At 47.1% G+C, this 15011-nt stretch overlaps 1 protein-coding gene across 4 annotated transcripts in view; it reads left to right on the top strand.

Moving 5' to 3' along the window:
- The window catches only part of LOC106575059 (FERM, ARHGEF and pleckstrin domain-containing protein 1), a 104815-nt gene that overhangs the window by 78720 nt on the left and 11084 nt on the right, over positions 1-15011 (top strand). For all 4 annotated transcript variants that reach the window (XM_045698443.1, XM_045698442.1, XM_045698440.1 and 1 more), the window contains exon 23: positions 12332-12441. In XM_045698443.1, the coding sequence (XP_045554399.1) occupies positions 12332-12441 (110 nt within the window). The remainder of the gene's footprint in view (positions 1-12331; positions 12442-15011) is intronic.

Genomic DNA, 15011 nt, shown 5'->3' with positions numbered 1-15011 from the left:
TCTAGAGTGTTCTAGAGTGTTCTAGAGTGTTCCAGTGTGTTCTAGAGTGTTCCAGTGTGTTCTAGAGTGTTCCAGTGTGGTTTAGAGTGTTCCAGTGTGGTTTAGAGTGTTCCAGTGTGGTTTAGAGTGTTCCAGTGTGGTTTAGAGTGTTCCAGTGTGGTTTAGAGTGTTCCAGGGTGGTTTAGAGTGTTCCATGGTGGTTTAGAGTGTTCCATGGTGGTTTAGAGTGTTCCATGGTGGTTTAGAGTGTTCCATGGTGGTTTAGAGTTTTCCATGGTGTTAGTGTTCCATGGTGGTTTAGAGTTTTCCATGGTGTTCTAGAGTGTTTCAGGGTGTTCTAGAGTGTTTCAGGGTGTTCTAGAGTGTTTCAGGGTGTTCTAGAGTGTTTCAGGGTGTTCTAGAGTGTTTCAGGGTGTTCTAGAGTGTTTCAGGGTGTTCTAGAGTGTTTCAGGGTGTTCTAGAGTGTTTCAGGGTGTTCTAGAGTGTTTCAGGGTGTTCTAGAGTGTTCTAGAGTGTTCTAGAGTGTTCTAGAGTGTTTCAGGGTGTTCTAGGGTGTTTCAGGGTGTTCTAGAGTGTTTCAGGGTGTTCTAGGGTGTTTCAGGGTGTTCTAGGGTGTTTCAGGGTGTTCTAGGGTGTTTCAGGGTGTTCTAGAGTGTTCCAGGGTGTTCTAGAGTGTTCCAGGGTGGTTTAGAGTTCTAGGGTGTCCTAGAGTGTTTAAGGTGGTTTAGAGTATTTTAGGGTGGTTTAGAGTTCCAGGGTGTTCTAGAGTGTTCCAGGGTGTTAGAGGTTCTAGAGTGTTCCAGGGTGGTTTAGAGTGTTCCATGGTGGTTTAGAGTGTTCCATGGTGGTTTAGAGTGTTTCAGGGTGTTCTAGAGTGTTTCAGGGTGTTCTAGAGTGTTTCAGGGTGTTCTAGAGTGTTTCAGGGTGTTCTAGAGTGTTCTAGAGTGTTCCAGGGTGTTCTAGAGTGTTCCAGGGTGGTTTAGAGTGTTCCATGGTGGTTTAGAGTGTTTCAGGGTGTTCTAGAGTGTTTCAGGGTGTTCTAGAGTGTTTCAGGGTGTTCTAGAGTGTTTCAGGGTGTTCTAGAGTGTTTCAGGGTGTTCTAGAGTGTTTCAGGGTGTTCTAGAGTGTTCTAGAGTGTTCTAGAGTGTTCTAGAGTGTTCTAGAGTGTTCTAGAGTGTTCCAGTGTGTTCTAGAGTGTTCCAGTGTGTTCTAGAGTGTTCCAGTGTGGTTTAGAGTGTTCCAGTGTGGTTTAGAGTGTTCCAGTGTGGTTTAGAGTGTTCCAGTGTGGTTTAGAGTGTTCCAGTGTGGTTTAGAGTGTTCCAGTGTGGTTTAGAGTGTTCCAGTGTGGTTTAGAGTGTTCCATGGTGGTTTAGAGTGTTCCATGGTGGTTTAGAGTGTTCCATGGTGGTTTAGAGTGTTCCATGGTGGTTTAGAGTGTTCCATGGTGGTTTAGAGTGTTTCAGGGTGGTTTAGAGTGTTTCAGGGTGTTCTAGAGTGTTTCAGGGTGTTCTAGAGTGTTTCAGGGTGTTCTAGAGTGTTTCAGGGTGGTTTAGAGTGTTTCAGGGTGTTCTAGAGTGTTTCAGGGTGTTCTAGGGTGTTTCAGGGTGTTCTAGGGTGTTTCAGGGTGTTCTAGAGTGTTCCAGGGTGGTTTAGAGTTCTAGGGTGTCCTAGAGTGTTTTAAGGTGGTTTAGAGTATTTTAGGGTGGTTTAGAGTTCCAGGGTGTTCTAGAGTGTTCCAGGGTGTTCTAGAGTGTTCTAGAGTGTTCCAGGGTGGTTTAGAGTGTTCCAGGGTGGTTTAGAGTGTTCCAGGGTGGTTTAGAGTGTTCCAGGGTGGTTTAGAGTGTTCCAGGGTGTTCTAGAGTGTTCCAGGGTGTTCTAGAGTGTTCCAGGGTGTTCTAGAGTGTTTCAGGGTGTTCTAGAGTGTTTCAGGGTGTTCTAGAGTGTTTCAGGGTGTTCTAGGGTGTTTCAGGGTGTTCTAGAGTGTTCTAGGGTGTCCTAGAGTGTTTTAAGGTGGTTTAGAGTATTTTAGGGTGTTCTAGAGTGTTTTAGGGTGTTCTAGAGTGTTCCATGGTGGTTTAGAGTGTTCCAGGGTGGTTTAGAGTGTTCCAGGGTGGTTTAGAGTGTTCCAGGGTGGTTTAGAGTGTTCCAGGGTGTTCCAGGGTGTTTTAGAGTGTTCAATGGTGTTTTAGAGTGTTCCATGGTGTTTTAGAGTGTTCCATGGAGTTTTAGAGTGTTCCAGGGTGTTCTAGAGTGTTCCAGGGTGTTCTAGAGTGTTCCAGGGTGTTCTAGAGTGTTTCAGGGTGTTCTAGAGTGTTTCAGGGTGTTCTAGAGTGTTTCAGGGTGTTCTAGAGTGTTCCAGGGTGGTTTAGAGTTCTAGGGTGTCCTAGAGTATTTTATGGTGGTTTTGAGTGTTCGAGGGTGGTTTAGAGTTCCAGGGTGTTCTAGAGTGTTCCAGGGTGTTCTAGAGTGTTCTAGAGTGTTCCAGGGTGGTTTAGAGTGTTCCAGGGTGGTTTAGAGTGTTCCAGGGTGGTTTAGAGTGTTCCAGGGTGTTCTAGAGTGTTCCAGGGTGTTCTAGAGTGTTCCAGGGTGTTCTAGAGTGTTCCAGGGTGTTCTAGAGTGTTTCAGGGTGTTCTAGAGTGTTTCAGGGTGTTCTAGAGTGTTTCAGGGTGTTCTAGAGTGTTCTAGAGTGTTCCAGGGTGTTCTAGAGTGTTCCAGTGTGGTTTAGAGTGTTCCAGTGTGGTTTAGAGTGTTCCATGGTGGTTTAGAGTGTTCCATGGTGGTTTAGAGTGTTCCAGGGTGGTTTAGAGTGTTCCAGGGTGGTTTAGAGTGTTTCAGGGTGTTCTAGAGTGTTTCAGGGTGTTCTAGAGTGTTTCAGGGTGTTCTAGAGTGTTTCAGGGTGGTCTAGAGTGTTCCAGGGTGTTCCAGGGTGTTCTAGAGTGTTTCAGGGTGTTCTAGAGTGTTTCAGGGTGTTCTAGGGTGTTTCAGGGTGTTCTAGGGTGTTTCAGGGTGTTCTAGAGTGTTCCAGGGTGTTCTAGAGTGTTCCAGGGTGGTTTAGAGTTCTAGGGTGTCCTAGAGTGTTTTAAGGTGGTTTAGAGTATTTTAGGGTGGTTTAGAGTTCCAGGGTGTTCTAGAGTGTTCCAGGGTGTTCTAGAGTGTTCTAGAGTGTTCCAGGGTGGTTTAGAGTGTTCCAGGGTGGTTTAGAGTGTTCCAGGGTGGTTTAGAGTGTTCCAGGGTGTTCTAGAGTGTTCCAGGGTGTTCTAGAGTGTTCCAGGGTGTTCTAGAGTGTTTCAGGGTGTTCTAGAGTGTTTCAGGGTTAGAGTGTTCCAGGGTGTTCTAGAGTGTTCCAGGGTGGTTTAGAGTGTTCCATGGTGGTTTAGAGTGTTTCAGGGTGGTTCTAGAGTGTTTCAGGGTGGTCTAGAGTGTTTCAGGGTGTTCTAGAGTGTTTCAGGGTGTTCTAGAGTGTTTCAGGGTGTTTTAGAGTGTTTCAGGGTGTTCTAGAGTGTTCCAGGGTGTTCTAGAGTGTTCCAGGGTGGTTCTAGAGTGTTCCAGGGTGTTCTAGAGTGTTCCAGGGTGTTCTAGAGTGTTCCAGGGTGGTTTAGAGTGTTCCAGGGTGGTTTAGAGTGTTCCAGGGTGGTTTAGAGTGTTCCAGGGTGGTTTAGAGTGTTCCAGGGTGTTTTAGAGTGTTCCAGGGTGTTTTAGAGTGTTCCAGGGTGTTTTAGGGTGTTCCATGGTGTTTTAGAGTGTTCCATGGTGGTTTAGAGTGTTCCAGGGTGGTTTAGAGTGTTCCAGGGTGGTTTAGAGTGTTCCAGGGTGGTTTAGAGTGTTTCAGGGTGGTTTAGAGTGTTTCAGGGTGTTCTAGAGTGTTTCAGGGTGTTCTAGAGTGTTCCAGGGTGTTCTAGAGTGTTCCAGGGTGTTTTAGAGTGTTTCAGGGTGTTCTAGGGTGTTCCAGGGTGTTTTAGGGTGTTCCATGGTGTTTTAGAGTGTTCCAGGGTGGTTTAGAGTGTTCCAGGGTGGTTTAGAGTGTTCCAGGGTGGTTTAGAGTGTTCCAGGGTGTTTTAGAGTGTTCCAGGGTGTTTTAGGGTGTTCCAGGGTGTTTTAGGGTGTTCCATGGTGTTTTAGAGTGTTCCAGGGTGGTTTAGAGTGTTCCAGGGTGGTTTAGAGTGTTCCAGGGTGGTTTAGAGTGTTTCAGGGTGGTTTAGAGTGTTTCAGGGTGGTTTAGAGTGTTTCAGGGTGTTCTAGAGTGTTTCAGGGTGTTCTAGAGTGTTCCAGGGTGTTCTAGAGTGTTCCAGGGTGTTCTAGAGTGTTCCAGGGTGTTTTAGGGTGTTCCATGGTGTTTTAGAGTGTTCCAGGGTGGTTTAGAGTGTTCCAGGGTGGTTTAGAGTGTTCCAGGGTGGTTTAGAGTGTTCCAGGGTGGTTTAGAGTGTTTCAGGGTGTTCTAGAGTGTTCTAGAGTGTTCCATGGTGGTTTAGAGTGTTCCAGGGTGGTTTAGAGTGTTCCAGGGTGGTTTAGAGTGTTCCAGGGTGGTTTAGAGTGTTCCAGGGTGGTTTAGAGTGTTCCAGGGTGGTTTAGAGTGTTCCAGGGTGTTTTAGAGTGTTCCAGGGTGTTTTAGGGTGTTCCATGGTGTTTTAGGGTGTTCCATGGTGTTTTAGAGTGTTCCAGGGTGGTTTAGAGTGTTCCAGGGTGGTTTAGAGTGTTCCAGGGTGGTTTAGAGTGTTTCAGGGTGGTTTAGAGTGTTTCAGGGTGTTCTAGAGTGTTTCAGGGTGTTCTAGAGTGTTCCAGGGTGTTCTAGAGTGTTCCAGGGTGTTCTAGAGTGTTCCAGGGTGTTCTAGGGTGTTCCAGGGTGTTTTAGGGTGTTCCATGGTGTTTTAGAGTGTTCCAGGGTGGTTTAGAGTGTTCCAGGGTGGTTTAGAGTGTTCCAGGGTGGTTTAGAGTGTTTCAGGGTGTTCTAGAGTGTTTCAGGGTGTTCTAGAGTGTTTCAGGGTGTTCTAGGGTGTTTCAGGGTGTTCTAGAGTGTTCTAGGGTGTCCTATAGTGTTTTAAGGTGGTTTAGAGTATTTTAGGGTGTTCTAGAGTGTTCTAGAGTGTTCCATGGTGGTTTAGAGTGTTCCAGGGTGGTTTAGAGTGTTCCAGGGTGGTTTAGAGTGTTCCAGGGTGGTTTAGAGTGTTCCAGGGTGGTTTAGAGTGTTCCAGGGTGGTTTAGAGTGTTCCAGGGTGGTTTAGAGTGTTCCAGGGTGGTTTAGAGTGTTCCAGGGTGGTTTAGAGTGTTCCAGGGTGTTTTAGAGTTTTCCATGGTGGTTTAGAGTTTTCCATGGTGTTCTAGAGTGTTTCAGGGTGTTCTAGAGTGTTTCAGGGTGTTCTAGAGTGTTTCAGGGTGTTCTAGAGTGTTTCAGGGTGTTCTAGAGTGTTTCAGGGTGTTCTAGAGTGTTTCAGGGTGTTCTAGAGTGTTTCAGGGTGTTCTAGAGTGTTCTAGAGTGTTCTAGAGTGTTCTAGAGTGTTCTAGAGTGTTCCAGTGTGTTCTAGAGTGTTCCAGTGTGTTCTAGAGTGGTTTAGAGTGTTCCAGTGTGTTCTAGAGTGGTTTAGAGTGTTCCAGTGTGGTTTAGAGTGTTCCAGTGTGGTTTAGAGTGTTCCAGTGTGGTTTAGAGTGTTCCAGTGTGGTTTAGAGTGTTCCAGGGTGGTTTAGAGTGTTCCATGGTGGTTTAGAGTGTTCCATGGTGGTTTAGAGTGTTCCATGGTGGTTTAGAGTGTTCCATGGTGGTTTAGAGTGTTCCATGGTGGTTTAGAGTGTTTCAGGGTGGTTTAGAGTGTTTCAGGGTGTTCTAGAGTGTTTCAGGGTGTTCTAGAGTGTTTCAGGGTGTTCTAGGGTGTTTCAGGGTGTTCTAGGGTGTTTCAGGGTGTTCTAGGGTGTTTCAGGGTGTTCTAGGGTGTTTCAGGGTGTTCTAGAGTGTTCCAGGGTGGTTTAGAGTTCTAGGGTGTCCTAGAGTGTTTTAAGGTGGTTTAGAGTATTTTAGGGTGGTTTAGAGTTCCAGGGTGTTCTAGAGTGTTCCAGGGTGTTCTAGAGTGTTCTAGAGTGTTCCAGGGTGGTTTAGAGTGTTCCAGGGTGTTCTAGAGTGTTCCAGGGTGTTCTAGAGTGTTTCAGGGTGTTCTAGAGTGTTTCAGGGTGTTCTAGAGTGTTTCAGGGTGTTCTAGGGTGTTTCAGGGTGTTCTAGAGTGTTCTAGGGTGTCCTAGAGTGTTTTAAGGTGGTTTAGAGTATTTTAGGGTGTTCTAGAGTGTTTTAGGGTGTTCTAGAGTGTTCCATGGTGGTTTAGAGTGTTCCAGGGTGGTTTAGAGTGTTCCAGGGTGGTTTAGAGTGTTCCAGGGTGGTTTAGAGTGTTCCAGGGTGTTCCAGGGTGTTTTAGAGTGTTCAATGGTGTTTTAGAGTGTTCCATGGTGTTTTAGAGTGTTCCATGGAGTTTTAGAGTGTTCCAGGGTGTTCTAGAGTGTTCCAGGGTGTTCTAGAGTGTTCCAGGGTGTTCTAGAGTGTTCCAGGGTGTTCTAGAGTGTTTCAGGGTGTTCTAGAGTGTTTTAGGGTGTTCTAGAGTGTTCCAGGGTGGTTTAGAGTTCTAGGGTGTCCTAGAGTATTTTATGGTGGTTTAGAGTGTTCGAGGGTGGTTTAGAGTTCCAGGGTGTTCTAGAGTGTTCCAGGGTGTTCTAGAGTGTTCTAGAGTGTTCCAGGGTGGTTTAGAGTGTTCCAGGGTGGTTTAGAGTGTTCCAGGGTGGTTTAGAGTGTTCCAGGGTGTTCTAGAGTGTTCCAGGGTGGTTTAGAGTGTTCCAGGGTGTTCTAGAGTGTTCCAGGGTGTTCTAGAGTGTTTCAGGGTGTTCTAGAGTGTTTCAGGGTGTTCTAGGGTGTTCCAGGGTGTTCTAGAGTGTTCCAGGGTGGTTTAGAGTTCTAGGGTGTCCTAGAGTGTTTTAAGGTGGTTTAGAGTATTTTAGGGTGTTCTAGAGTGTTCCAGGGTGTTTTAGGGTGTTCTAGAGTGTTCCATGGTGGTTTAGAGTGTTCCAGGGTGGTTTAGAGTGTTCCAGGGTGTTTTAGAGTGTTCAAGGGTGTTCCATGGTGTTTTAGAGTGTTCAATGGTGTTTTAGATTGTTCCATGGTGTTTTAGAGTGTTCCATGGAGTTTTAGAGTGTTCCATGGTGTTTTAGAGTGTTCCAGGGTGGTTTAGAGTTCTAGGGTGTCCTAGAGTGTTTTAAGGTGGTTTAGAGTATTTTAGGGTGGTTTAGAGTGTTCGAGGGTGGTTTAGAGTTCCAGGGTGTTCCAGGGTGTTCTAGAGTGTTCTAGAGTGTTCTAGAGTGTTCCAGGGTGGTTTAGAGTGTTCCAGGGTGGTTTAGAGTGTTCCAGGGTGGTTTAGAGTGTTCCAGGGTGGTTTAGAGTGTTCCAGGGTGGTTTAGAGTGTTCCAGGGTGGTTTAGAGTGTTCCAGGGTGGTTTAGAGTGTTCCAGGGTGTTCCATGGTGTTTTAGAGTGTTCCAGGGTGGTTTAGAGTGTTCCAGGGTGTTCCATGGTGTTTTAGAGTGTTCCATGGTGTTTTAGAGTGTTCCAGGGTGTTTTAGAGTGTTCCAGGGTGTTCCAGGGTGTTCCAGGGTGTTCTAGAGTGTTCCAGGGTGTTCTAGAGTGTTCCAGGGTGTTTTAGGGTGTTTTAGGGTGTTCTAGAGTGTTCTAGAGTGTTCTAGAGTGTTCCAGGGTGTTCTAGAGTGTTCCATGGTGTTTTAGAGTGTTCCATGGTGTTTTAGAGTGTTCCATGGTGGTTTAGAGTGTTCCATGGTGTTTTAGAGTGTTCCAGGGTGGTTTAGAGTGTTCCAGGGTGGTTTAGAGTGTTCCAGGGTGGTTTAGAGTGTTCCAGGGTGGTTTAGAGTGTTCCAGGGTGTTCCAGGGTGTTCCATGGTGTTTTAGAGTGTTCCATGGTGTTTTAGAGTGTTCCAGGGTGGTTTAGAGTGTTCCAGGGTGTTCCAGGGTGTTCCAGGGTGTTTTAGAGTGTTCCAGGGTGGTTTAGAGTGTTCCAGGGTGGTTTAGAGTGTTCCAGGGTGGTTTAGAGTGTTCCAGGGTGGTTTAGAGTGTTCCAGGGTGTTCTAGAGTGTTTCAGGGTGTTCTAGAGTGTTTCAGGGTGTTCTAGAGTGTTCTAGAGTGTTCCAGGGTGTTCTAGAGTGTTCCAGGCTGTTCTCGAGTGTTCCAGGGTGTTCTAGAGTGTTCTAGAGTGTTCTAGAGTGTTTTAGGGTGTTTTAGGGTGTTCTAGAGTGTTCTAGAGTGTTCCAGGGTGTTCTAGAGTGTTTTAGGGTGTTCTAGAGTGTTCCATGGTGTTTTAGAGTGTTCCAGGGTGTTTTAGAGTGTTCCAGGGTGGTTTAGAGTGTTCCAGGGTGGTTTAGAGTGTTCCAGGGTGGTTTAGAGTGTTCCGGGGTGGTTTAGAGTGTTCCAGGGTGGTTTAGAGTGTTCCAGGGTGTTCTAGAGTGTTCCAGGCTGTTCTAGAGTGTTCCAGGCTGTTCTAGAGTGTTTTAGGGTGTTCTAGAGTGTTCCATGGTGTTTTAGAGTGTTTCAGGGTGTTCTAGAGTGTTCTAGAGTGTTCTAGAGTGTTCTAGAGTGTTCCAGGGTGTTCTAGAGTGTTCCAGGGTGTTCTAGGGTGTTCCAGGGTGTTCTAGGGTGTTCCAGGGTGTTCTAAGGTGTTCCATGGTGTTTTAGGGTGTTCCATGGTGGTTACGAGTGTTCCATGGTGGTTTAGAGTGTTCCATGGTGGTTTAGAGTGTTCCATGGTGGTTTAGAGTGTTCCATGGTGGTTTAGAGTGTTCCATGGTGGTTTAGAGTGTTTCAGGGTGTTCTAGAGTGTTTCAGGGTGTTCTAGAGTGTTTCAGGGTGTTCTAGAGTGTTTCAGGGTGTTCTAGAGTGTTTCAGGGTGTTCTAGAGTGTTTCAGGGTGTTCTAGAGTGTTTCAGGGTGTTCTAGAGTGTTCTAGAGTGTTCCAGGGTGTTCTAGAGTGTTCCAGGGTGTTCTAGAGTGTTCCAGTGTGGTTTAGAGTGTTCCAGTGTGGTTTAGAGTGTTCCAGTGTGGTTTAGAGTGTTCCAGTGTGGTTTAGAGTGTTCCAGTGTGGTTTAGAGTGTTCCAGTGTGGTTTAGAGTGTTCCATCGTGGTTTAGAGTGTTCCATGGTGGTTTAGAGTGTTCCATGGTGGTTTAGAGTGTTCCATGGTGGTTTAGAGTGTTTCAGGGTGGTTTAGAGTATTTTAGGGTGGTTTAGAGTTCCAGGGTGTTCTAGAGTGTTCCAGGGTGTTCTAGGGTGTTTCAGGGTGTTCCAGGGTGGTTTAGAGTGTTCCAGGGTGGTTTAGAGTGTTAGGGTGTTCTAGAGTGTTCCAGGGTGTTCTAGAGTGTTCCAGGGTGTTCTAGAGTGTTTCAGGGTGTTCTAGAGTGTTTCAGGGTGTTCTAGAGTGTTTCAGGGTGTTCTAGAGTGTTTCAGGGTGTTCTAGGGTGTTTCAGGGTGTTCTAGGGTGTTTCAGGGTGTTCTAGAGTGTTCCAGGGTGTTCTAGAGTGTTCCAGGGTGGTTTAGAGTTCTAGGGTGTCCTAGAGTGTTTTAAGGTGGTTTAGAGTATTTTAGGGTGTTCTAGAGTGTTCCAGGGTGTTTTAGGGTGTTCCATGGTGGTTTAGAGTGTTCCAGGGTGGTTTAGAGTGTTCCAGGGTGGTTTAGAGTGTTCCATGGTGGTTTAGAGTGTTCCATGGTGGTTTAGAGTGTTCCATGGTGGTTTAGAGTGTTCCATGGTGGTTTAGAGTGTTCCATGGTGGTTTAGAGTGTTCCAGGGTGGTTTAGAGTGTTCCAGGGTGGTTTAGAGTGTTCCAGGGTGTTCTAGAGTGTTCCAGGGTGTTCTAGAGTGTTTCAGGGTGTTCTAGAGTGTTTTAGGGTGTTCCAGGGTGGTTTAGAGTTCTAGGGTGTCCTAGAGTGTTTTAAGGTGGTTTAGAGTATTTTAGGGTGGTTTAGAGTGTTCGAGGGTGGTTTAGAGTTCCAGGGTGTTCCAGGGTGTTCTAGAGTGTTCTAGAGTGTTCTAGAGTGTTCCAGGGTGGTTTAGAGTGTTCCAGGGTGGTTTAGAGTGTTCCAGGGTGGTTTAGAGTGTTCCAGGGTGTTCCATGGTGTTTTAGAGTGTTCCAGGGTGGTTTAGAGTGTTCCAGGGTGTTCTATGGTGTTTTAGAGTGTTCCATGGTGTTTTAGAGTGTTCCAGGGTGGTTTAGAGTGTTCCAGGGTGTTCTAGAGTGTTCCAGGGTGTTCTAGAGTGTTCCAGGGTGTTCTAGAGTGTTCCAGGCTGTTCTAGGGTGTTCCAGGCTGTTCTAGAGTGTTCCAGGCTGTTCTAGAGTGTTTTAGGGTGTTTTAGGGTGTTTTAGGGTGTTCTAGAGTGTTTTAGGGTGTTTTAGAGTGTTCCAGGGTGTTTTAGGGTGTTCTAGAGTGTTTTAGGGTGTTCTAGAGTGTTCCAGGGTGGTTTAGAGTGTTCCAGGGTGGTTTAGAGTGTTCCAGGGTGGTTTAGAGTGTTCCAGGGTGTTCTAGAGTGTTCCAGGCTGTTCTAGAGTGTTCCAGGCTGTTCTAGAGTGTTTTAGGGTGTTCTAGAGTGTTCCATGGTGGTTTAGAGTGTTCCATGGTGGTTTAGAGTGTTCCATGGTGTTTTAGAGTGTTCGAGGGTGGTTTAGAGTTCCAGGGTGTTCCAGGGTGTTCTAGAGTGTTCTAGAGTGTTCTAGAGTGTTCCAGGGTGGTTTAGAGTGTTCCAGGGTGGTTTAGAGTGTTCCAGGGTGGTTTAGAGTGTTCCAGGGTGTTCCATGGTGTTTTAGAGTGTTCCAGGGTGGTTTAGAGTGTTCCAGGGTGTTCTATGGTGTTTTAGAGTGTTCCATGGTGTTTTAGAGTGTTCCAGGGTGGTTTAGAGTGTTCCAGGGTGTTCTAGAGTGTTCCAGGGTGTTCTAGAGTGTTCCAGGGTGTTCTAGAGTGTTCCAGGCTGTTCTAGAGTGTTCCAGGCTGTTCTAGAGTGTTCCAGGCTGTTCTAGAGTGTTTTAGGGTGTTTTAGGGTGTTTTAGGGTGTTTTAGGGTGTTCTAGAGTGTTCTAGAGTGTTCCAGAGTGTTCCAGGGTGTTTTAGGGTGTTCTAGAGTGTTCCAGGGTGGTTTAGAGTGTTCCAGGGTGGTTTAGAGTGTTCCAGGGTGGTTTAGAGTGTTCCAGGCTGTTCTAGAGTGTTCCAGGCTGTTCTAGAGTGTTTTAGGGTGTTCTAGAGTGTTCCAGAGTGTTTTAGGGTGTTCTAGAGTGTTCCAGAGTGTTTTAGGGTGTTCTAGAGTGTTCCATGGTGGTTTAGAGTGTTCCATGGTGTTTTAGAGTGTTCCAGGGTGGTTTAGAGTGTTCCAGGGTGGTTTAGAGTGTTCCAGGGTGGTTTAGAGTGTTCCAGGGTGGTTTAGAGTGTTCCAGGGTGGTTTAGAGTGTTCCAGGGTGTTCCATGGTGTTTTAGAGTGTTCCAGGGTGTTCCATGGTGTTTTAGAGTGTTCCATGGTGTTTTAGAGTGTTCCAGGGTGTTTTAGAGTGTTCCATGGTGTTTTAGAGTGTTCCAGGGTGGTTTAGAGTGTTCCAGGGTGGTTTAGAGTGTTCCAGGGTGGTTTAGAGTGTTCCAGGGTGTTCTAGAGTGTTCCAGGGTGTTCTAGAGTGTTCCAGGGTGTTCTAGTGTTTCAGGGTGTTCTAGAGTGTTTCAGGGTGTTCTAGAGTGTTTCAGGGTGTTCTAGAGTGTTTCAGGGTGTTCTAGAGTGTTTCAGGGTGGTTTAGGGTGTTCTAGAGTGTTCCAGGGTGGTTTTGAGTGTTCTAGAGTGTTCCAGGGTGGTTTAGAGTTCTAGGGTGGTTTAGAGTGTTCGAGGGTGGTTTAGAGTGTTCGAGGGTGGTTTAGAGTGTTCGAGGGTGGTTTAGAGTGTTCGAGGGTGGTTTAGAGTGCTTTAGGGTGTTCTAGAGTGTTTTAGGGTGTTCTAGAGTGTTCCAGGGTGGTTTAGAGTGTTCCAGGGTGGTTTAGAGTGTTCCAGGGTGGTTTAGAGTGTTCCAGGGTGTTTTATGGTGTTCTAGAGTGTTCCAGGGTGGTTTAGAGTGTCCGAGGGTGGTTTAGAGTGTTCCAGGGTGTTCTAGAGTGTTCCAGGGTGTTCTAGAGTGTTCCAGGGTGTTCTAGAGTGTTCCAGGGTGTTCTAGAGCAGGGATGTTAAACTCATTTAGCCCCAGGGGCCACATTCAGTCATCAGTGGGGTCCTCGCTGTCTGGTCCTCGCTGTGTATCTAATTAATGTCTGTACTGTCTGTGTATCTAAACCATGTCTGTTCCTAGCTGTCTATCAGAGATGGTGAAATGGATGGAGGACATCAGAATGGCTGTAGACCTGGTAGAGCAGAGTAACAGACCTACTGATCTACTGTCCACCAGTCAATCAGACCGCAGTAAGTCACACTACCCCTGGTAGAGCAGAGTAACAGACCTACTGATCTACTGTCCACCAGTCAATCAGACCGCAGTAAGTCACACTACCCCTGGTAGAGCAGAGTAACAGACCTACTGATCTACTGTCCACCAGTCAATCAGACCGCAGTAAGTCACACTACCCCTGGTAGAGCAGAGTAACAGACCTACTGATCTACTGTCCACCAGTCAATCAGACCGCAGTAAGTCACACTACCCCTGGTAGAGCAGAGTAACAGACCTACTGATCTACTGTCCACCAGTCAATCAGACCGCAGTAAGTCACACTACCCCTGGTAGAGCAGAGTAACAGACCTACTGATCTACTGTCCACCAGTCAATCAGACCGCAGTAAGTCACACTACCCCTGGTAGAGCAGAGTAACAGACCTACTGATCTACTGTCCACCAGTCAATCAGACCGCAGTAAGTCACACTACCCCTGGTAGAGCAGAGTAACAGACCTACTGATCTACTGTCCACCAGTCAATCAGACCGCAGTAAGTCACACTACCCCTGGTAGAGCAGAGTAACAGACCTACTGATCTACTGTCCACCAGTCAATCAGACCGCAGTAAGTCACACTACCCCTGGTAGAGCAGAGTAACAGACCTACTGATCTACTGTCCACCAGTCAATCAGACCGCAGTAAGTCACACTACCCCTGGTAGAGCAGAGTAACAGACCTACTGATCTACTGTCCACCAGTCAATCAGACCGCAGTAAGTCACACTACCCCTGGTAGAGCAGAGTAACAGACCTACTGATCTACTGTCCACCAGTCAATCAGACCGCAGTAAGTCACACTACCCCTGGTAGAGCAGAGTAACAGACCTACTGATCTACTGTCCACCAGTCAATCAGACCGCAGTAAGTCACACTACCCCTGGTAGAGCAGAGTAACAGACCTACTGATCTACTGTCCACCAGTCAATCAGACCGCAGTAAGTCACACTACCCCTGGTAGAGCAGAGTAACAGACCTACTGATCTACTGTCCACCAGTCAATCAGACCGCAGTAAGTCACACTACCCCTGGTAGAGCAGAGTAACAGACCTACTGATCTACTGTCCACCAGTCAATCAGACCGCAGTAAGTCACACTACCCCTGGTAGAGCAGAGTAACAGACCTACTGATCTACTGTCCACCAGTCAATCAGACCGCAGTAAGTCACACTACCCCTGGTAGAGCAGAGTAACAGACCTACTGATCTACTGTCCACCAGTCAATCAGACCGCAGTAAGTCACACTACCCCTGGTAGAGCAGAGTAACAGACCTACTGATCTACTGTCCACCAGTCAATCAGACCGCAGTAAGTCACACTACCCCTGGTAGAGCAGAGTAACAGACCTACTGATCTACTGTCCACCAGTCAATCAGACCGCAGTAAGTCACACTACCCCTGGTAGAGCAGAGTAACAGACCTACTGATCTACTGTCCACCAGTCAATCAGACCGCAGTAAGTCACACTACCCCTGGTAGAGCAGAGTAACAGACCTACTGATCTACTGTCCACCAGTCAATCAGACCGCAGTAAGTCACACTACCCCTGGTAGAGCAGAGTAACAGACCTACTGATCTACTGTCCACCAGTCAATCAGACCGCAGTAAGTCACACTACCCCTGGTAGAGCAGAGTAACAGACCTACTGATCTACTGTCCACCAGTCAATCAGACCGCAGTAAGTCACACTACCCCTGGTAGAGCAGAGTAACAGACCTACTGATCTACTGTCCACCAGTCAATCAGACCGCAGTAAGTCACACTACCCCTGGTAGAGCAGAGTAACAGACCTACTGATCTACTGTCCACCAGTCAATCAGACCGCAGTAAGTCACACTACCCCTGGTAGAGCAGAGTAACAGACCTACTGATCTACTGTCCACCAGTCAATCAGACCGCAGTAAGTCACACTACCCCTGGTAGAGCAGAGTAACAGACCTACTGATCTACTGTCCACCAGTCAATCAGACCGCAGTAAGTCACACTACCCCTGGTAGAGCAGAGTAACAGACCTACTGATCTACTGTCCACCAGTCAATCAGACCGCAGTAAGTCACACTACCCCTGGTAGAGCAGAGTAACAGACCTACTGATCTACTGTCCACCAGTCAATCAGACCGCAGTAAGTCACACTACCCCTGGTAGAGCAGAGTAACAGACCTACTGATCTACTGTCCACCAGTCAATCAGACCGCAGTAAGTCACACTACCCCTGGTAGAGCAGAGTAACAGACCTACTGATCTACTGTCCACCAGTCAATCAGACCGCAGTAAGTCACACTACCCCTGGTAGAGCAGAGTAACAGACCTACTGATCTACTGTCCACCAGTCAATCAGACCGCAGTAAGTCACACTACCCCTGGTAGAGCAGAGTAACAGACCTACTGATCTACTGTCCACCAGTCAATCAGACCGCAGTAAGTCACACTACCCCTGGTAGAGCAGAGTAACAGACCTACTGATCTACTGTCCACCAGTCAATCAGACCGCAGTAAGTCACACTACCCCTGGTAGAGCAGAGTAACAGACCTACTGATCTACTGTC

The sequence above is a fragment of the Salmo salar genome, chromosome ssa16, assembly GCF_905237065.1.
Source record: "Salmo salar chromosome ssa16, Ssal_v3.1, whole genome shotgun sequence".
NCBI lineage: Eukaryota > Metazoa > Chordata > Actinopteri > Salmoniformes > Salmonidae > Salmo > Salmo salar.
This window is presented reverse-complemented; position numbering and strand designations above follow the sequence as displayed.